This window comes from Uloborus diversus, chromosome 9, assembly GCF_026930045.1.
Source record: "Uloborus diversus isolate 005 chromosome 9, Udiv.v.3.1, whole genome shotgun sequence".
NCBI classification, from domain to species: Eukaryota; Metazoa; Arthropoda; class Arachnida; order Araneae; family Uloboridae; genus Uloborus; species Uloborus diversus.
Window position 1 is genome coordinate 11,562,374 of NC_072739.1, and position 21,621 is coordinate 11,583,994.

At 31.1% G+C, this 21,621-nt stretch overlaps 1 protein-coding gene across 1 annotated transcript in view; it reads left to right on the forward strand.

Annotated features, from left to right (window-relative positions):
* LOC129230630 (protein wntless-like) overlaps window positions 1–19,935 on the forward strand; it is a 47,777-nt gene extending 27,842 nt beyond the window's left edge. Inside the window, exons 7-13 of the mRNA XM_054865045.1 lie at window positions 1,505–1,632; window positions 7,853–7,950; window positions 9,915–9,978; window positions 10,131–10,274; window positions 12,223–12,306; window positions 15,264–15,414; window positions 19,760–19,935. Of these exons, the coding sequence (XP_054721020.1) occupies window positions 1,505–1,632; window positions 7,853–7,950; window positions 9,915–9,978; window positions 10,131–10,274; window positions 12,223–12,306; window positions 15,264–15,414; window positions 19,760–19,884 (794 nt within the window). The 3' untranslated portion in view covers window positions 19,885–19,935. The remainder of the gene's footprint in view (window positions 1–1,504; window positions 1,633–7,852; window positions 7,951–9,914; window positions 9,979–10,130; window positions 10,275–12,222; window positions 12,307–15,263; window positions 15,415–19,759) is intronic.
* The last annotated feature ends 1,686 nt before the right edge of the window (window positions 19,936–21,621 follow it).

Below are 21,621 nucleotides of genomic sequence, written 5' to 3' on the forward strand. Positions count from 1 at the left end.
CATGATATTGCTATGAGTGTGTGCAAAACCCGCGGCACACACACTCTGGAATTCCAAAACAGAAAGAAGAGGGAGCCGGTTCTCGTGAACTTGAATTTATACCCTATTGCACTACCTGAAGGTACAAACCAATTTGGCGAGCGCCAACATCCCAGTTTGGCTACTGCAGCCGCAATGTGCCATCCAGCTGACATGATTTGATCAAATCATTTATCATTCTAGACAAGCAAGAATTCTCTAACTTCTCTCTCTCTCTTAAGTTTACCTGGCCTGGAAAATGACATAGTTACTGTGTATTTATTACTTTGTATGCACGAATTGTGTTAAAATTAATTGTCAATGGTAAAAAGCAAAAAAAAATATAAAAAATTTAAAAAAAAAAAACATCACTTTCAGACACGTTTCAGAGCTACAAGAAACCCCCTTTTTTTCCTGTGCAAAAACATTTAAGTTATGGATATTATTGCTTTTCATACCTGCCTAGATTTTCTGGAGAGTTTTCCAAATTTTGAGATTTTTTCCAGTCCCTTGATTTCTATTAAAAATCTCCCGTTATTTTTATGTATCTTGGAAATATCCCTTTATTTAGGGAATTTTGTTTAAAAAAATTCCCTCAAATGATTTTTGCAGGAGCTATCACTCATTTTACCTATAATCTTTATTTTTCTCCAAATGAGTTCTAATATACTCTACTTCTCCAAATAAGTAGGTTATTATGACTATAGGGGCCCTTTTTCAACCCCCTTCAGGGCCCCTACCCCTATACTCATAGGGGCCTTGTAGGGGATTGAAAAATATACATGATTGATGTTTTACACAGTTCTGTGACAACGGGCTTCTTCAAAAAATCCATTTCAATGGGCTTAAATCTAAATCTGCTTCGGCTTTGAGGTATCAGCCATATTTCCCCCTTAATAATCATAGAAAATGCAATATTTTGGTGTATCATTATCATCTACTAGTTTGTTTACCTGCAATGTTTGCAGGTATGCTATTTTGTTTCAAATGTTAAATTTTGACTCGATATTTTGCCAATGTTAACTACTTTGATTTTTACATAAATTACAATCTAATTCAATTCTGTCACAGCTATTGGCATCTGATTTACTCACTTGCAAATTATTCTGGTATTGAATAGTCATTAAATTTTGAATGATTTTGTCATTAAATGAAAATGCGCTATTACTATAACGCTGTGGGAAAGTTTGTTATTTTTAGCTAAACACGTAATTTCATGAAATAATGATTTAGTTTTAACTTATTATACAAAATCTTAAAACCAGCATTGCCATTGAATTTTTATTAAAATTGTCTCAAAAATCTAATTTTAAAATTTAAAAAAATAAAGATTACGTACTTTTTGAGCATTTTTTTTTTAAATTTTCCGTCATTATTATACATGTACTTTTGAATTATCTTTTGAAATTAAGATGTTCATTGCATGATACTCATTTCTATGGAAGAAGTTTTATTTTCCAGTCAATGATATTTTTGAATATTTCAGTGCCCTTGGAATATCTTGCGTTGTGGATAGATATGCCTTTTATGATTTTGTTGAGTGACATAAAACAAGGCATCTTTTATGCAGCTTTGTTGAGCTTCTGGCTGGTTTTCTGTGGCGAGCATCTGATGGTAAGCCTCAAAATCATTTTCAAATATAGATTTCATGGTGGATTATTATATTTTAGCTTACTCATTTATTGCAGTTCTCTTGAATGTTACAAAACAAGTCATTTACAAAAAGGAGATATCCGTAAATGATGCTGCCCTTTTTTGTCAACATATTTGGGCCCCCTTCGCTTCCCCTTGGCATTCACAATTTCATGAACTCCCCTTGTTCCTCAAAGGGTGACATCACTTGAAAGACGACCCCTTATGAAAAATCTGAAAATTGTTAGGATATGATCAAACCAGATGAAATATATTTTTTTCTTTTTTGCTTATAAAAAGTTTCTTTAGATTCTTTTACCTTTAATTTACATGTTTTTCTCACTTTTTCCATTAGTGTGATCGCTTTAAAGCAGAAAAAAAAAAGAGATACTATCTCAAAATTTTAGAGAGAATTTTAATTATTTTTTTAAATTGTACTTCATAATTTTGTTTTATTTTCTATTTTTCTTTATTTTTCTTTATTTTTTATTTTGTTTATTTTTTTTATATTCTTTTTTCTCTTTTTGCTCCACAAAGTTGGTGCATTTTCAAGTGGTCTGTGGTAGCCTGGACTTAGTGGAATCTCTGCTCTAATGCATTTTAAATAGTCAACATAACTCATGTTATAAGATTTCTTACAATTTTCGATTATATAAGTTTTATTAAAACTTGTTTGATCTTAATTTTGTAGGAAAAGAAATTCCATTCACAGTTGTTTCCATGATTCATACAATCAGGATTTCATGCTTGCTGTATTGTGTGACATTAACAATGCATGGCAAATATGTTAAGGAAGTTCATTTTTCATTTCATTGTTATTCTATTTGTTGCAACTAAAGTAAATTGTAAATAAAAAGAAAATTAATTTGAATTCTGAAATTTTGAATTCAAATTATACTTTTCGCAATCACGAACTGAGACAGGACCCTACTCATTGGAGTTATTGCAGACCTGCCAACTCTCCCGTTTTTCACGGGAGACTCCCGTTTTTCACGGGAGACTCCCGTTTTTCACGGGAGACTCCCGTTTTTTACTCCATTCTCCCGGTTGTGCGTTTGAGTATCCATTTCTCCCGTTTTTTTATTTTTTCGGGTTTTTTTCTTTTTTTTAAATTAAACTTAATTTTCTTCCTTAAAATAGTTACTCACAGCCCTAATAGATGGCGTGGCTAGCAGAGCAAACCCGCACTGCTCAGTGAGCTCATGTTCGACGAGCACGACTGGTTAGTTAATCACGTGACAGCTAATGATCACGTGCTCCAATCAACCAATCAACTGCTTAGAATGGTAACGAATGCGGTAACCGGTTAACCATAGAACGCTGCGGTTAGTTACCGGTTACTTACCGATCGACCGGTGAGGTTCGTCGAACGCATAGACTAATAATAAGAGTAGACCGAGCTATGGTAACCCTTTTGCTGCTCATAAACCAAACCATGTGACTGGTGGATATCCTAGCAACAGCGGGCGTTGATCGTAGCAGACGATCAACGCCGGCGAGAAATAAAATAAATGGAATTGATGGAACACGGTATCTTTTATGGAGTCCGATTTGTAAATTTGTTATTCTAAGTTGTAAATATTTTGTTAATATAGTGAGTTTTTCGTTTAGATAGTATTGTGCATTTTCTTTATTTAATTTCAATAACTCTCTAAGAAATTAAAGATGCAAGTGCCCCAAAAGAATCGGCAAACGGTAAGATTTTTACCTGCAATTTCAATTTAAGATACCAATTAGTACATTTTTGCGTTAACGCAAAACGTTTACGCCATTATACGTTCACGCCAACGCTGACGTAGCAGTTCCGAATGAAATTAAAGTTACTGAAAACTGTGATAAAAACTAATTACTAATGTCAAAATAATGCATAACTAAACGAAAAACAGTTCAATATCTGCACCTGGAAAAAAAAAAATTATAATGAAAACACATTACGTCTTAAGATACATGTCGAGTGCCAAACTATAGATAATGTTGCCATCTAGCAACCATGCCGCCAAAGTTTTCGCCAAGCCTTCCACTAGTCACATGATGTATCCATGAACCAATTTTTTCATCAGCAAGTCTGGGAAAGCTCGGTCTACTCTTATTATTAGTCTATGGTCGAACGCAAGGTGAGCGGCAAACATCCGATGGGTGCGTTCGGAGTGTCGACCGAAATGCTTCCGGAGATGGTATTTTGGTTTAACTCTACGTTCGCACTTCCACTTCTATCTCACGCATGCGCCGTTGCCGTTTTCGCGGTATCGTTCAGTTTTCAGACGCATGCTAACTGCGCCGCGTGTTTTCATCTTGATCTACAGCGTGCGTTGTAGTTTAACATTCATCTTTAGCGATGTCTGAAAAAAAAAGAAATATCTACATACAAAAATAGCGGTTATACGAGTGAATTCTCTTTCATGAAAAAATCAAATAAATACTTGTTATAACAATGTGTTTTACTTATTATAGCATCGTTTAAAATCTCCCTTTTTCTCCCTTAAAGCTTTGACTGGATCTCCCTTTTTTTCTTTTCATAAGGTTGGCAAGTCTGTTATTGTTTCTAGAAACGGCTCCTGTCCCCCCCAAGTCTGCCTCTCCTCCTGGGCGGTTACGTGTGCATAGTTGTGTGTGTGCGTAGACCTGTGTGTATGCACGTAGGCGTGTGTGAGTGTATGTGTGTGAACGTGCGTGTGTGTAGGACATGGACGCCTCCGACCAGGAGAAGCGGATAGCTCAGGACCGGAGCAGCCGCGCCAAGCCGCCCGCAGAGGACGGTGGGTGGTGGTGCTGCAGAGGCTTCTGATTCAAGTTGAAAAAGGCACGGACACCAAAAACGGTCAAATGAGAACAATAAGCAATCGTGATTGCTCAAAAATGTATTTGGTAATTATTGTTTTAAAAAGCTGTGTGCATTATTTTTCTCTTGGTAATATTTCCCCCCATAAAATATTCTTTTATTTCTAAATGTATCCAAGCAATTAATTTTATTAAGTGAACAATAAAACTATTCTCTGCTTAACAACATTTACCTCTTTGCAGGAGTCCATAAATGTTGTGCAATCTTAAAATCCTCTTCATTTTCCATGCTTCTTTTCATTTTTGTAAACAAATTATGTAACAAGCTTCCAAAAAGAAGAAAAAAAAAATCTCAATGTTTTTATAATAATGGAAGACTTGAAATGATAATAGTAGAAAATTGTATGTTTCCTCCCTTGAGTGTATTACAGGAGAACTTCAAAAAGGATCCAAGGATCACGGAGATCCAAAATTTTGGAAAATCCAAACAACTTGTGAATTAAAGGCCTAAAACTCGATTTGAAAAAGGAAAAAATTAGTAGCTACAATTCAAAACCTAAGGCAGTTTTTTAATGGCAGCTACTTTTAGCATTCGTTTGAATACAATATGCAATTCTTGCCACATTTATATTCTTTAAAGCCGTTGGCTTTGCAGACTTGCAAGCACCATAAGTAATAATTTATTAGCAGCTGCAGCGTTTCTGCAAGTCATAATTGTCAAATGTCCCTTATTCGTTTTGAATCATTTTGAAAACTAAGCTTTTGGTAGGGAGTGCTTTAAGTGTATTAAGTACCCATATTTTATCGAGTAAAATTGATTTTTAACTTAAAACAAATGGTTTTCAGATCGCTATTGAGCTAATAACAAATTTAAAAAGGCCACCCAGTAAATCCAAAACTTTGAATGGGGCTCAGCCCCAAATATTCCATATTTCTGAGGTTCTACTGTAAATGGTACTTCTCTAGATTATCTTTCATTATTAAAAAATGCATCCACCTAAGCTAAAAATATGCTTTTCCAAATAAAGGGCATGACTGTGAAAATTTTTAGTTAGTAAAATAATTTCATTCGCAGCCATTTTTTTTAAATTGCGGCCATTTTTTTTTAACTCTTTAGTTCAAAATGATAATTTTATTACACTCTTCGCAATTCATAATCCTAAATACATTAATTAGTGCAAGTAATAAATATTTTATCAATATCTAAACACGTTGGTGCACTTAAAGAGCGTTAATTTTTTAAGTGATGGTTGACAGTTGATTTTTTAATACCTTTTTTTTCCCTTCCTTTTTAAAAAATTTTGTTGCCCTGTGAATGGTGGCGACTTAATTTTGCCCATTATTTCTGAAGCTTTCTTTAGTTCTTCAGGAATTTTTCACTCATAAAAATTCTTATACTTTTCTCCCATATCCAGTTTTGTACAACAATATTAAACTTCTTCCCCATTTTTTTTTATTGAAAGCATATTTTACTTTTTGTACATTCTTATAGTTACTAACTCTTGTAAATGATTTTCATTGTATATGTAATTAAATCTTTGTTCGTCCAATTGATTTTTAATGCGTAAATCTATTTTTTATTTGGCATTCACTATATAGGAAGGACGGAAGGTAATACATGTTTTTGTTTTTTCTTTGTACTTATTAATATTGGTTTTGCAGAATTCTAAATCAATATTTTTTCAACAGCTCACTGATTGTAATAATTAATAACTTAATAATTAGTAATTATATGCCTAAATTATAATAATGCAGCCATCACTTACCAATTGAGTCTTGGAAGGGGAAAGCAAGAAAGTATGGACCTTCTAAAATTCAAATAAAAGGAAATATGAGTTGGTGCAATAATTGTGGGAAAGTAGTAAAATTGAATAGCATTTAGTTATAGTATTTAATAAGAAGCATTTTTTAATTTAGTTATCTGCTTTTATTCTATCAACTGTTCTTTAGTTACAATAAATCTTTACTAATAATAAAGCTGAAAGTCTCTCTGTCCAGATCTCTCTCTATCTGTCAGGATCTTTGCGACGCGCATAGCGCCTAGGCCATTCGGCCAATTTTCGTGACATTTGGCATAGAATTAGTTTATAGCATGGGGTTGTGCACCTCAAAGCAATTTTTCAAAAATTCGATTTTGTTCTTTTTCTATTCCAATTTCAAGAAAATTTTCTCAAGCAAAATTATCATAAGATGGACGAGTAAATTACCAAGTTATCATAACGTGGAACCGTATAATGGGAAAGCCAATTGGAGAGAAATACACCATACATTATTCGTAAACATACAGGCGAACCAAAAGACCTTTTAAGTTTCTACTAAGGGCAAAGCAACACGGGTACCACTAGTAATGGACAAAATAGTTTTTATACAACATGTTTAGAACAATAATTCTTGCTTTTACTCTTTACATTTTCAAGAATGACTTACAGTCATTCATGGCTTCAATTTGCAATTTAACATTAGAGTTTCAAGCATTTTTAAGGCTCATTAAGATTTTTGTGATTCTGCCAAAAGCTCAAAGTGTATTTTAAGTATCCAAGCTGAAAATTTGTTTTGTATGTTGCTAGTTTTATTTAGATAATAGTACTTTTAGCTACCAACATTTTCTTTTCTGCTGTGGAGGACTTATGTTTTTGAACATTCGGGTCCAATTTGCATACATTTTAACTTTCACCTGAACAGTTTAGACTTCGAGTGTGCGGTTATGAATTTGTTTCAGAAAGCGAGTTGCTTATTTACTCGTTCTGTCTCTTGCTTGCATACCTGCCGGCAGCAGCAGCATGCACGGCCTTTATATTTTTAGTTGTAAATAAAAAGAATTTTATATTTAAGTGTTCCTCCATATTTGACATGTTCGCGACTGAAATGAACCCGCGAAACTTATGACTCATTTTTTAAGGGGAGTTTCCCAGATTTTGACTATTTCCCCCTATCTATAGATTTTTATTTTTAAAAAAATCTCTTGTTTTTTTATTAATCTTGTAAAATAATCCTATTAAATAAATTTTGAAGAAAGGGAAAGTTCCTGTAAAATTATTTTCACAAAGATTGTTGCTCATTTTTTCTACAGTCCTTACTTAACCTTAAATAAGTTTTTATTATGTATTAACTGTTAATCAGATATTCAGCATTAATTTTAACTTTTATAATATTTTGTTTCATGTCTTAATTGTTTTATGGGTATATAATATAAGAATCTTGCATATGATTGTTCATTGAGGCATAGTAAAAAATCCTGAATAAGGAAAAATATGATAGTGCAATGTGTAACAGTCATCCGCTGGATTTTTTTTCTTTTTTCTGGGTATTTTGCCTGGTATGTGCATGTCATACAAAGGAACATAGTAATTAATTGAGTAATAATTTTTATTGAACATAAAAATAAAAATTTATATTAAGGGAAAATATTTTTATATTAAAATAGGATGAAGTAGAACGGAACAGAATGAGAAGTTACTGGCGATATCTAACATCTGTTGTTTTTGGATGTTTTTGCTTATTTATATTTGATATGTGTGAAAGGTATGTATTCATGTGTAATTCTTTACCATTTTTTCTGTGATGTATTTTTTTTTATGCAGATAGGAAAATTAAATTTAGCCAGTTCTTACTTAGCTTATGTTTGTAGTCTGTGTTGCTTAATAGATGTAAAAGTAAGATTTAACAGTGTTCATCTGTAACTGATTTGTCAAAAGAAAGTCTTGTTTTCTTGAAACTGAGTTTGAAATGTGTATGATGGTTCAATTAAATTCCTCTGGTGAGTCATAAATTTTGCAATTAATAACTTATTTCATTAATACTATATTGTTAAATTTAGAAGTCTTGCATTCTAAGTACAGATCATCATTTTCTGCTGTCTTAAGCTGTCTTTCAGCCAATTTTTTGACATCACAATGAAAATAACATTTTATTTTGATTATGATAAAATTAATCATGCCTCAAGAGTCAAGATCTATAAAAAAATGTAAAAACATCAGAACCAGGAAAAATTTTAGGTGCAGAACAACTCATTTCTCAAAGTTTATGGGAAAACTCGGTGTAACCTGGCTTTTGAAAGAACTAGATTTTTCAGTCGTCCAACCGACCTGGTGCTAGGAATTTGTAGGGCCTTAATAATGTCCTTTTGCAGTAATGTGGTTCACTGACTTTTTACCTTTAATATAGCATATTATTGTCTTCTATTGGTGATAATATACTGTTTTGGATTATTCCAAAATTTACTCTTATAATGCTGTCGGCTAGAAAAAACAAAATTGAAGTCGCTTACGTCAGGCAAAACTTTCATTTTTTGATAAAAGGAATATTTTGTTTCTAATAAGAATATAGAAAGTATAGTAGTTTCCTATTTATATGTGGGTCAGATAATATAAATTTGTTTAGCGCTGCTAAAAACTTGTGATCATTTTCAAATAATATGCTAAAGAGGCTCATACAGCACACTGAAAGTGACAGATTTTATTACAAATGTGTACAGCTCCAATAATTAATATAACTTTTGCCAGTAATACAGTGAAATCCTGTTACAAAAAATACCAATACACCAAAATTTCAGTTTCAACAAAATAAAATTTTAGTCCTGATTTAATTTCTAGTACATTGTTTGAATGCTATTATAAGAAATTCCCATTGCAATGAAAAAAAAAATTTGCAGTCCCTTAAAGATTGTTGTAACAGGATTTCACTGTGCTAGATTTCATAGTGCTTTTCAAGTTTGGAGAAATTTTATCTTTAAAGGTTTTTTTTTTTTTTTAATTGTGAAGGAACATTAACACATAGAAAAACTTTCATATTATGTATTTTATATTTTGGCAAAAAGAATTAAGCACGCAAAAGCAAAATAAAAAAAAAGATAAGTATTTATACATTAATTTTGTTTTTTCACATTTATTATTTAACAGCTATAAAAAACTGTATTGTCTTAAGCAATTGTTGAGGGAAGTTAACTCAGCAAAAAAAAAAAGATATGTTCTTGCCTTTGTACAACTTTTTCTCTTTTTCTAGAAATTGTTATTATTTTTTTTTTTTTTCATTTTTGCTTTTAAGTTTTGATATAAAATAAATGAATTCAATTTATTTTTTTTTAATGTAAAACCATTGCTTCAAAACATAAACTTTGTTGAAAAATATAAACAACGCATTATCTGAACCATAAAACTACTAATCATTTAAACCACCATTAATAAAAATAAAGCAGGTCTAAGCAGATTATAAGAAGTAATCTAATGGTGAAAAGCTCAATTTCTTTTAGAGCAATGTTCCCTACCCCAAACAGTTCTTATGTAAAACTTTTTAACATATTCTTCATGGATGTATTCCCTTGGTTTTTTTCTCAGTAAAAGATGTAACAAATTATAAGTTAAGTTTCAGCTGTGTTAGTATTTCAAACACATGTAAGAATACTTGCATGTTAAGTTTGCACACTTCATTTTTATGCTACTTAATGTTATTCCGTAATAACCAATAATATGCAGTCATTTGTTTTTCAGAGGTGTACAATTGAAGAATCCCTTTTTCAGCATATGGACTTCTAAAGCTGGATCAAATTTATCTGTATCCTTCATTAAGCTTGAAAATATTTTGAAACTTTGTTTTGTAAACTTAATTTCATAGTTTATGTATTGAGAAAATATAATATTAAGTTATGCTAAGGTTTTGATTCATTAATTAAATTAACATTTTATTTATCCTTAATAGTACATTAGCTTGGTTTCATCATTTTAGCTGCAATATCAGCCTGCATTTATTTCTTTTTCCTGTGCCATTTAGTGTTCAAGGTTTTTAAAAACATTGGTTTTAAGAGAAACACACTACCTACTATGAGTAGCACCAGAAGAATGTATTATGAGGTACTTGGTTCGCTGTTTAAAAATAAATCTGTGTCATCTTTACTAATAATAAAGCTGAAAGTCTCTCTGTCTGGATGTCTGTGACGCGCATAGCACCTAGACCGTTCGGCCCGATTTTCATGAAATTTGGCACAAAGTTAGTTTGTAGCATGGGGGTGTGTTCACCTCGAAGCGATTTTTCAAAAATTTGATGTGGTTCTTTTTCTATTCCGATTTTAAGAAAAAAACTATCATAAATTACGAAATTATCATAATGTGGAACCGTAACATGGGCACAAGCCAATTGGCGAGATACGAAATTACCATAACGTGGAACTGTAATGTCGGTACAAGCCAATTGGCGAGAAAATTCACCATACATTATTTGTAAATATACAGGCAAACCAAAAGACCTTTAATTTCTCTATTACGGGTGAAGCCGTTCGGGTGCCACTAGTGTGTAATAAAGAAATTTTATAATGAAATAAACACTGTAGAATCCTAATTAACTGTCCCAAATTTGACATATGGTAATTTGGTTACAGCAGAGAATGAAAAAAATCTATTATAGATTTTTTTCACGTCTTTTGATTCTATGCTTATAAATGATGCTTCATCTATTCATCATAAACAATTTTATTATTTAAAAAAATAACAAAATTAAAATAACAAAGCTTTATGCACCAACAGCTTTAAAAAATTGTAAGTTTTACTTATAATTTGAAGTTTCTGGAGACGACAATCTAATATTGCTTCTACGTCATTATTGTATATATCTTTTGATTTCATGCTTATGAAAAAAAAATCTTCAAATAAATATAATTTTTAATAACTGGCTTAAGAAGTTGACTGAACCTAAAAAAAGTGTATATAGTACTCCAGTTAAATATAATGATGCTTTCTATTTTGTTTGTTCATTTATTTATATATTTTGCATGTAAGATATGTACTGGGGAGTTAAAAATATGGAAGGAAAGTTTTTTATGAAAAATATTATTCAATTAATTCTGATTTTTTTTTTTTTTTGAAAATTTCTTATCTTTGCATTAAAATACTGGACCTACATTTTCCTACTTTTTTATAAAAGTGTTCTACTTTTCCTATTTTTTTGCGAAAATATCCTGCTTTTCCTACCTTTTGACCGTCAAAATGCACCTCTATATAAACTTGATGAATGCATTTTGAAAATTTGCTCAAAGCAAATAAAAACAATTATTAAAACCAGTATTTCCTCAGAAAATAAATTTATTCAAGAGGTTGATTTACCATTGTAGGGGGGGGGGTGTTAAAAAGTTCATTCATTTTTTTTTCTTTCTCTCAGTAGAAGGGTGAAAGTTAGACTTGATGCATAATTTTGGCATTTTATTAAAAGCATCACACAGAGGAAGCAATGCCTTTTGTTCCACACATTATAATGTCATTTTTAACTAGGGGGCTCTGCCCCCTGCTCGCTTCTCTCTCCAACTCTCTTTCATCGTCTGCGAGGGACAGCAATTGATGCTTTTAATCCTTTTACCCATGAATGTCTGGCTCCTTAAGGTTTAGAAGAGTGAGGTGGGCCGAAATGACTTCCCCTGGATGTTCTCTATCCAACGGTTACAGTATTGGCCTGTTAGAAGTTGTCAGTCCAGAGGAGATAGGGTTGTGAACACGCATGCACAGACAGATGCGTGCAGATTTTAATAGTATAGATGGTTCTTCTTTAAATGATATGACAGGAATGTCATTGTCATCAGTGCTGAAGTCGTCATTGTGGTTAACCGTCTTTCTTATTTTCTAGTTGAGAAGAGAATGTGATTCTTTTTAAGTTTTTTTGTAATTATTAAACAGAATTATGAACTTAGCAATTTTTTCACAAATTGTTTTTTGATTTTAATTTTTCGCACCTAAATGAAATCTGACCAGTTAATCATGAGTCTACTGTAGTTTCTTGTACAAGAAAATTAATGTTTATATATTTCTTTTACAGGGTATCATATATCGATTCAAATTTTTGATGATGACTACTGTTTTGTGTGCAGCACTCACAGTCATATCCTTCATTGTTGGCCAAGTAAGATACCTTACAGTAAATTTTATACTTAGTCAAACATTTTCAACAAATAAAAATCATGATTCCAAAGATCCCGTTTTCAAAACAGTAAAGCACTTTTTCTAAAGGAAAAAGGAATTCCCGATTTCTTGAAATCCTATTTTAGGTTTTGTAGCTGTAATATAATTCTTAACATTTAGTTTACATGAGATCCTTATTTTCTATACTTTAATTTTTATTGTGAATAGTTGAAAATTATTTAGATAATTTAAAAACTGAAGAGGCACTAAATCCACTCATTTTTTTAATTAAATATATACTTAGATCTTTCTTTTATGAAAAGAAATTTGAGGCTTGCTACTTTTCTCCTGAAACAAGTGCTCTCAAAAATATTTGAACAAATGAGTTGTTTTGTGCTACCTTGTTACTTTTTTCTTGGTAAGCTATTAGACTGTATCAAATAGTCTTTTCGTAGTCATGTTTAAAAAAAAATTATTATCAATTATCTAAATAAAAGCTTGAGACTTATAACTTGAAAACACTTTTAGGAAAAAGACAAATCAAATTAATTCTCAGATTGAATTGGTCACACAATATCCTACTAGAAACACATTGGATAAATTTCGTTTGCGGCACCTAATGGTCAATTGACTCGACATTTGAGAAATAAAATAATGAATAATTTCTTTTGGGCGATTCTCGAAAAAATGTCCCGTGCGTAGCGCTAAGTTTTTTATTTTTTCCAGCAAACCAAAACCTTAAAAAAGTAATGCTGTTGGGGAATAATACATGCTTTAATATACTATCAAAGCATAACAGTTAATCCCATATTTAATTAATAATTACTTGAATAACATAAAAAACTTAGCATTGCGCACGGGACATTTTTTCGAGAATTGTCCTTTTACGTATTTAAGGGTGCATTAGTTTTATTTTGTATATATTGAAATTCCATTTAACCTGGTTTAAGTGCTATAGTGAGATTACAGAGAATAAGACATTTGTTAAACACTATCTTGTTATTTTTTACATGTGAATCTCCTTTTTTCCCCCTTGGATAAGCTAATATCCTGTAGTGCAGGGGTTGCCAACCTAATTCCCATCAGCTACATATGATCCACATTGTACATCTATCTAGCTTGCTTACAAAAGTGGAAAAAATGCTCAATTAAAATAAGATTTAGATTTCTTTTAAAAATTTAGAAAGTTTGTTTTCTTTTGAAACTCTAAATGCAGTTTGGATAATTGAAGAGCTCTCTTCTATAAAATTATGTTTTACTTATTTTTCAAAGTGGAATTTATTTCTAGAAATTTGTTTTCGATTTTGTTGCTATTTTGTTTAATTGTGTTATTTCTTCCCTTTTCAATGTATATAAATAAAACAAAGAATATATGTGTATATATGTGTGTGTGTATGTTCCGTATACAAATCCTACAGTTTACGTCGGATTTCAGCAGGGAGGTACTTGGGCACCTGAAAAGGAACAAGGGGTTTTCAAGTGCCAAATAAGTAACTAAACTGTTCAAATTTTAATTTTAAGGCCCAAAAATAGCATTAAATGGCTCTTTCTACTCGAAATAGTCATCCGATCAGTTCAAATTTAGCATCATTCGAAAACCTACAAAAAAAAAATTCCCCTGAAATCGAATTAGTTTCTTCGAATTTCCAAAAAACAAAAACTGTATAATCACCGGAAATTTTTTTAAAAACATATTTAAGCCTAATGGAACAGAAATTCATGTCGGAAAATTATCGTTTGCGCGATCTCATTTTAAATAAAACCATTCAGAAGGTTGCCACTTTTTTTCCTCAACTGTGCCTAAATAAAATTTTGTTTTTGTTTTGAGGTAAAAATTACCCTTTTTGATTATTATTTTGAGATTTATCTTTTTTTTTTTAGGATTTTAGGTGTATTTATAGAAGGTTGCGTTTAATTTATTAGAGATTTTCTTGATTTGCCGTTTTCATTCTTAAGAATGATGAATTTTGACAGGAAATTTTGCAGCATTTTTTCCCCCCTAATTGAAGCCTGATTGTTGAACTCGTGTCACTTGACATAACTTTTATTTTCGAGGTAGATCGTGCAAAGCAGCTAGTACATAATAAATAAATGAGATAAAAAGTCATTTGTTAAGCTAGTTATGTAATTGGATGATATTAATCTTTTTTTAAACCTCATCTAGCCCATATCTCTTTGTCAGTGTGGGCAACTCTTGCATAAAATTTGTAGACCCCTTCTGTTACAAATAATGTTTAAGTAAATCAAATAGTTATCAATAATGTAAACAGTAATGCTATATGTATCACAGAAATTAAAAATACTTTAATTTCACCTAATGTATACCTAAAAGTAAAAGAACATTTAGAAAGAAAGACACAGGGCGGATTTCTTTGTGACAATAGGTTTTTTTTTTTTTTTTTTGTAAATCCGGACTCAAATTAATGACACTAAAATGTATAAGACTAAAAACTTTATCAGCATGTGTCAGACATATGCTTTAAATTTATTTTATAAACTTATTTTTTTCATCTTACTATTAGATATTTTATTTTTATTTCAATTGTATTTCATCTTGTGTTGTCATGTTATATGTAGAAAATATATGGCCTCTTCTATCGATATAATGTTTTTGCAAATTTGAGTAGGATAAAGCTTTGATATGCTACTCTTCCTGATCTTAATCAAATAGTTCTTTCAAGAAAACGATAAGCTCAGAAAGTTCTCCAAAGTTTAAAAGTTTGAATAGGCCAGGGATATCCCCGCTCTATTACTTTACTTCAATCAAATATGCTTCCTAGACATATATTAGACATTACTGAAAAGGGTATTCATGCAACCAAGAAATTAACTTATCCTCTTCTTTGCAGTCCTGCGATACATGTTTTTAAAAGTGACTTTTCTCCATACCTTATTCAAATATTTTACTATTCATTTCATAAAGTATTTTATTATTGATGTTGCAAATGTGTATTTTAGGTCAGTGAAGGTCGTTGGAAGTGGGATGATAACATCAATGTTGAATATACGTCTGCATTTTTTACTGGTGTATACGGAATGTGGAATTTATACACTATTGCTTTACTTGCTTTATATGCACCTTCACACAAGTATTATCCTGCCCAGTCAGGTACTATTATATTTTAAACTTTTTCATTCTTAACCCCTTAACAATCGGATAATTTTCAAGAAAACGGTCATAAAAGTGTTTTTTTTTTTTTTAAATTTAAGAAAATGATATAAAAATAAGTATATGAACAACATGTGCATTCAATTTTTCATTTTCAATATTTTTTAGATTGAAATTTTTAAAAAATTTAAATTTTTATGAAAAGTCAACAAACAAGCCCAAGCAAGCAGCAAAAATTTTAAGAAATATGTCTTTTAAACATTAAAAAAGAATTTTATTAATCTTTTGTGTAATATAAGTAAAAATAAGTAAATTTTTCTTGTGTGGTAAATTTCAAAGCTTGAGATAGAGGCCAACGTCATAGTCTGGTAAGTTAGTACCAAATTTCCTTTCTTCATCTCTGCAGTTACATTTAAAATGGACTGGTGCTACCATCTAGTGTATAAAGAGAGAAATAAAATGTATTCTGGGCAAAATAAATTAATTGGTTTTAATAGTTTCGTCGCGTTAATATTGCACACCCCAGCACAGCATTTTCACGGGGGCAAGCGGGAAGAGGTTAATGCTTAAAACATATTCATTGTCGGGGTGATTGTCTCCTGCCCATGCATCGGAAATCTGGTATTTTTTGTTATGATGTATCTCTTGACCCCCAAAGTTACAAATTTTGGGCAATTATGTCGATAATTGAATGAGGGGCAGGAAAACTTATTTTGGTTTTCAACATTTTTTTAGTATAAAAAGGATAAATATAGTCTAGAGAATAAATCACCTGTGTTTTTAGTCCGTTTATGTGGTCACAGAATGTGCTAGTTGGCATTGGCCTTGTAAATAAAGTGTTCATAATTTATGGAAGAATATTGTATGTTGAAAACCTGTTTCGGGCTTCCTTGCAATGGGAAATAAGATATAGTAGGTGACGCTTAATGTGATCACTTTGGGTCAAATACAATTTGATAACAATAACCGAAAAGAATCCAGGAGACACAAAGTAATGATTTTTTTCCAATTAAGGGGCATTCATTTTGGCAACCTCAAATTAAAATCACAATTACTCAACTGAACGCAGTTTTCAATTATAAATTATTAAATTAACAGAATGGAAATATCTGAATTATAAAAAGTTAAAGCTAAATTATGCAATTTCTAATCACATAGTAATAGGTGAAGTAAAATAGGACCGTTTTCCTTGACATTCGTAAACCAGTTTCAAAGCATATTCAGCTTTTCTATCTTTCCCAGCATGGTTTTGCTCGTTGTTTAAATTTTAATTTCACTTCGCTTTGCTTTCAATCTCGACACAATTCTTTAATAGTTTACAAAGTAATGGTAACAATGGAGGTCCTACATCAATGCCATGTCTTGCGACTGAATTTTTTTTAGGTGCAAAAGAAAGTTTTCATAGGGGGAGTCTGTGGTCATTGGGGGCGAACTTTCTGTAGCTTCATTCCTAGAAAAATTTTGAACTGCTGTTGAAAATCAAAAAAATGCTACACAGAAAGTTAGTCTTGTCAGGGTTTGACTGTATTTCTGTTAATTGAGGAACAAAAACGGGGGAAAAATTGAAAGTTTATGAAAAAGTGATAACAATAAACGAAGACGCTGATTACAACATCCGACCTTTTTAACGTGTGTTAACATACAAGTGTTCCGGGACTTCGTGATTCTGATAACATAAAGCGAATGATAACATTAACTGTGATCACATTAAGCGGCGCCTACTGTAGTAATTAAATGGAAAAATATATTGTATGTTGCTTTCTATGGCCTGCTTTGTAATTGCACTAAGCAGATTTGATTTTTGACTGTAGTGAAAAGTTGTTTTCAACATACAACGCTTTTCCCACCAGCCATTCAATTATTTATAATATTCATTGAGTAGCCCTGCTAAAATGCAATTATAAAATTATTGTATTTCAATTTAAAAAAAATTATTTCGTCTTTTTATGCCTCTGGTGCCTTCATCTTAAAAAGCACATCCGATATTTGCTTTCTATTTTTTTTTCATTTTCGATACTTACTACATTTTATTATGAAGCAAGTAAAGGAAATTTCTTTTTATTTTTCTTAAAATCGTAAACTGAAGTTTTTCAAGTAAAATTTCATGCTTTTTATGTGAGTTAATTGTCAAAAAATTAAATGTTGAATCACTGATTTAATTTTATTTTTGCTTGAGTTATATCGTTAGTTACTAATAACTAAAAGACCCCCCGCCTCATTCCCAAAGTTTTGTCATTAAATTAGCATGTTCAAATAGATATCTTTGAGAAAAAAAATGTTTGATGATTGATTTGTTGAAAGTTTTCACGTAAGTTAGAATTGGCTGCAGAGTTGAGTGTGAATAGACGATTTGCATCACTGGTAGCTAGTTTAATCCTTCTCAAAAAGAAAGAAAGAAAACAAAACATCACTACAATTGCTTATCCACACAATTTTTGCACTTATTAAATTTTCATCTTCAGTGTCAGTAAGTGATAGGCAAGTGCCATTACAAAAGCCTTGTTCGGAATTTAAATTTCTGGACAACATAATGATTACTTTCTTAAGCATCAACGCATGGGTTTAAAGCCCGTAGGAGTTAAATCCAGGGCTAGGGGGTTTGAGTAGGACTAATTTTGGGGTAAAAGAATCATAGGTGGATAGATGTGAATTTGTATTTTACGATTTAGAGCTTTTAAGTTTAAAGAAAAATTGAGAAACCACTCCCCTTTTGAATGGAATTATTGGAATTTTAGGTGCTTTTACAATGAAATAATGTTGTCTCGTCTGCTATAGCAAGTTTTATTGTTGGTGATGTCAGAGTGGTATTTGGATCCAGGGATGCCAACCTTGGAGAAACAATTTGAGGAGCATCTGTGGTGATTTTGAGGAGCATTTTCAAATTTTGAGGAGCAGCTCAGTATTTTGTATAAAAATCAATAAAAAAAAATTAAACCTCTTATCTGAAATTGTTTTTGAGCTTTGATAACCATTTTAAGCACTAGCATAATAACTATTTTTAAATTAATGACACTAAAACCACTTTAACCCTTTAACTTTAAACACTATGCATTTTAAACACTGTCATGTTTTGAGTATAAGGGTTTAATTTTATGTTGACATGCCTAATAAACTAGCAAAATATAGTAAAAATAAATTTTATGTTATTGAAATTTTGGTTTAGTCTGGTCCGAATAAAGACCAAGCAGGAAATGCAGAGTAAAATAACTTCTTTGCTGAGTTTCGCTATTTTTGTGGAGCAACTCCGCAAAAGGAGCAGTTGGCAACCTTGCAGATCATAGATTTTGGCTATTATGATTATCTTAGACCTGTAAAGTGCAATTCTAAAATGATTTTGATTTTGTGTTATTGGTATCAAAAAATTTAAGGAAAACCTAGAAAAGTCGGAGAAATTGAAGGATAAACTAAAATAGACACCCCAATTTTACTCTCATTCAAAATTAAAGGTTTGATAATACAGTCGACGCTCGTTATAACGACCCCTGTCGCCCAAATCCGTCACTATGAGGAGAGGTCGTTATAAAGCATTTCACTGTATTTCAGACGTTTAATGTAGAGTCCGTAACATGACCTTTTTTGCCATAACTTTTTAATTTACTGTGTGATTAGCTTATTATTTTATTTTGTGTTTTTCCTACCAACACTACTCAAATTAAAATAATTTGCAAATCAAACAGTAAATTGAAAAGTTATGGCAAAAAAAGGTCATGTTACGGACTACATAAATGTCTCAAATACCGTGAAATGACCCTATAACGTATTGCATGTTATTTAGTCTTTTTTTTTTAATGCATGAATGTTTTCTCATAGTTACGCTTTGTTTTAAAAGAGAATCAAGAAACTAACAAAATGAGTTGAAAAAAAAATGTTAATTTCTTTTGTTTTTAAAAAAATTATGCTGCAATTGCGCAGAAGCTCGCCGCTTGTTTGACTTTTTCAAAAAAAAAAAATATATAATTTGTAATGTCTACCATTTGTGTGTGCTATTCATCACTTTTTATATCCAAAACCAACACATAATTCTTTTCAATGGAAATATTTCGCATTTAGAAGCAAAAAATGTTTAAATATTAGTTTTCGAATAGTTAGCCCTGAGGATAATACAAAAGTTGAAACTTATTTTTGGATGCTGTATTGGAATGAACGGTTCAGTTGGGACGCTCTAATGGACATTAAAATAACATTGCACTTATGGAATAGGAAAAGGAGCTTCATGCTTTGGTTCGCCGTAAAGGAAGGGTCGCAGTAATAGAAGGTCGTTCTATAGAGCGTTGACTGTAATATGCTATATTCTGGTTTCTGAATAAATGCTCCCTTGTAATTTTATTTAATTACTCTTTTGAAGATGCCATTTCATCCACCCAAGAAGAAATCGAGTTTAGCCGACTGACCACATCCGAGCCTTCTCCATCGGAGCCCACAGAAATATCCAGCCTCACCGGATTAGCAAAGAAAGCCGCTTTCGACTAAATGAACCAACGGTGCTCGTTTCCATATCTCATTGATGATTTTACTTTCGAATATCTACACAGGACATATTTATTTATAAATTTTTGTAGATTTTAATTTTTGATAGTAAAAGTTTTGGAAGTTGGTTTGGCTTTTACCAATTTATATTTCCACTTATGTTTCATTCATCATTTTTATGTAAAATGCCATATTTACACCGTGATTGTCCTTTTAAAATACATCCGTTTTAGACAATCTTCCAACCATTTCTTTAAATGCCAGCATCAGGAGTTTTTGAGAATATTTCTGAAAAACTGTACGTCCCTTGAAGTGTTTACTATTTTATAGCTACTTGGCCAATGTAAATCAGCATATTGCTACTGTATATGATTTTTCGTATTTGGCACATGCTTTTGCATTTTGTGATTGTAGATCAAAGTATGTTCAATGTTACTTAGTAAAAACTTTTATTCCTTTCATCTTTCATAAAGCAAATTGTTTAATTTGACAGGAAATATTTTATATAATAACTAGAAAAATTGACTCACCACTTCGTTGTCGCATTATTTAATATTCAACTCATTTCATCTTTATAATTGTTTCTTGTAAGTACTTATTCCGGAATATGTGTCATTTGTGTGTGTATAAATGTATGTTTGCATACATACAAGATACACTATGCATACTAAGATACATATATGCATTTAAACATGCATTTATATGCCCTAGTAGCTTTATGAACATACAAGAGCAAGCAGGAATTATCTAGTAGTTGTGATAATTGTTAATCAGGGAAATAAAAAGATTAATAATTTTTAATGATTGACAAAAATACATAAAGCTCATTTTCTTTAGTTATATGCTTTTGCCAAAATGATAAATATGCAATCAGACAACTTTGTATATTTAAATTTTAATCCAGCATGGTACAGGTTGTAATATAGCACCAAAAACCCATTTGCTTTATTATTTTTCTAATAAATGCTTTCAATTTTTTATTAAAATTTGTAATGTAATTTTTGGCATTTTGCAAATTGAAGGTTTTTTTTTTTTTTTTTTTTTTTTTTTTTTTTTTATAAATTAAAATTACAGAAAGTAAGACCTTTTAAACAGCTGAATTGGAACTGAAGATAAACCAGTCAGATGTAAATCAGGTTAAAGCAGAAAGTAAATTTTAAAAAAAATAACAAATAAATAATATATACTTTTTTTTCTGTAATTGTTGTCATTTACAAATAAAATAGCCTTTTGGACTGGAAAGCTGAAGTTAGGTTATATGTGTGCAGTACAATAACTTTTAAGGTGGCTGAAAATGAATTCTTAGTTGACAACTAGATTTTCTAAAAATAAAATTCACTTTTTTTGGGAGTGGGGGGGGGGGGGCAGTTAAGTCCAGGATGAAGCATTGTAATTTACTTATTTTTAGCCTTTTTATTGAAAGTTATCATTTCATGCAGTATTAAGGGGAGTCAGTACTCTGTATACCGTCAATGTTAATTTGCACAGATTCATGTGCCTTTTTCTGAATATCTATTAAAGATACAATTATGAAATTTTTTCTGTACCTTAAGTAGACTCTTTTCTCTATACTGAAGTAACATTTTACAGAAAGAAAAGTTAAATTTTTTTCTTTTAATTCTAATGTGTAAGTCACTATTTTTTTCAAAAAATGCCATTTTGCAACACACGAAATCAGCTCTATAAAAAAAATGTTTCTCAAATATGAGAAAAAATTTACTTCAATATATGCAATTAGAC